This window comes from Terrapene carolina, unplaced genomic scaffold (assembly GCF_002925995.2).
Source record: "Terrapene carolina triunguis isolate 2854851 unplaced genomic scaffold, T_m_triunguis-2.0 Scaffold68, whole genome shotgun sequence".
Taxonomy (NCBI): Eukaryota; Metazoa; Chordata; order Testudines; family Emydidae; genus Terrapene; species Terrapene triunguis.
In genome coordinates, this window is record NW_020664419.1 from 472,706 (window position 1) to 474,324 (window position 1,619).

The 1,619-nt window shown below is 45.5% G+C and overlaps 1 protein-coding gene across 1 annotated transcript; it reads left to right on the forward strand.

The window, feature by feature from the left end:
* The first annotated feature begins 225 nt into the window (after window positions 1–225).
* SMKR1 (small lysine rich protein 1) lies at window positions 226–784 on the forward strand. The gene is made up of 2 exons (XM_024221854.3): window positions 226–234; window positions 351–784. The coding sequence occupies exons 1-2, from the start codon at window positions 226–228 to the stop codon at window positions 552–554; spliced, it is 213 nt and encodes a 70-aa protein (XP_024077622.2). The 3' UTR covers window positions 555–784.
* The last annotated feature ends 835 nt before the right edge of the window (window positions 785–1,619 follow it).

The window sequence follows — 1,619 nt, forward strand, 5'->3', positions numbered from 1 at the left end:
CAATCTAACCTGGTCCATAGAGTAGATATTGATTTGGTGGGTTTGTCCTACTATGTCATAGCTATTAGTCCATATAACAAAATCCACACCCAGGATGATAGTCTGTGGTCAAGAGACTCTGGACTAACATCACTGGGTCCAGAGCCTCTTGACCACATGATCTGCCATGCACCAGATCATGATTGTGGTGCAGCAATATAGCTTTATGTGGGACCCCAGTACTGGATGAGCAAGGTAGTATTGCAATGTAGGAGTGAGGTGCTCTGAGTTCTTGTAGATGGCACTGACACAGTCATGATCCAGATCTATTTGCAATCCCTGGGTGTTTTGTTGCTGTTCTGCTTTTACAGGCAGGTAAAGGTGGCAAATCCAAACGCAGCAAATCCAAAGGCTCCAGGAAGAAAACAAAGAAGCCCGTGAGCGAAGTGGATATCCTGAGCCCAGCTGCCATGCTCAATGCCTACTACATTTCTCACAATGCTGCTGCCTGCCTGGAGTTCCGTGGCTTTAACTGGCCTGACTCCCCCAAAAAGAAAGGGAAGAAAGGAAAGTAGTAATCAGATGGATGGAAGGCAAGGGACCCCTGATACATCAAGCTTCACCGCGAAAAGGAGAACCCTTGTTAAGGATTGAAAGCAAAGTGATCACTCAGGTTTTTAACTCTTACGGTTTGCCATAATCACTGTGAAGGCCAGTACTAAGACGCTCTTGTTATGATTCGAGCATAAGGTAGTAAATGTTAATTTAAGCTGCTTACTGTGCCAGTGTAATATTAACCATGGCTGTTAGCCTGCTAATTCTGGCAGCAAATAAATTATTGCACCTCTGTGAGCAATTCTAATGATGTGCGGGGGGGGAAGAGATTCATTTTGTACTGATAGCAGGCGTAGCAGCAGGAGCTCTTACAAATCTAATGTAGTCCCTGAAAGCCAGTGCACACCAAAGCTGGTGTGTCTGCCATTGCTAAACCAAGGGTTGCCAAAGTGCAGTCTCATAAGATGCAGCCCATGGAGACTTCATGACCCAGCATGCAGTGATCTCTCTCAAGCCGAGCATCCTGGCTGAAGGCCACAAGCTTCGTGTTAAAGATTAGAGTGGCTACAGTCAGTTCCATTTTATACCGATTAAATGCAGTCCTTGGGCGCCTGGCAAACTGCTAACCAGTCACCTTGTTGGGCAAAGTTTGTGTGCCCACAGCACATATTTATCACAGGGCTGGTTCAAGCAAATGTTATCCCATCCACTCCCAGCTACAGGGCCCAGTATTTGGTATGAAATGTTTTTCTTAACTATCCTAAGTTCTTATGCATTGCCAGCTCGGAGGGTTGGGGCAATAGGGAATGTGTTAAGAACTGATATATGTGTTGTCGTAAGTAAGGGGATGAGTGGATAGAAGTGTCCTCAAAAAGGAGGAGAGGAAAATCTGCAATGAGCCAGGGCTACAATAAAAGAGGGAGACATCCTGATTCCCTAGGATGCTCAAGTTTCAGAGTAGCAGCCGTGTTAGTCTGTATCCGCAAAAAGAACAGGAGTACTTGTGGCACCTTAGAGACTAACAAATTTATTAGAGCATATGCATCCGAAGAAGTGGGTTGTAGCCCACGAAAGCTTATGCTCTA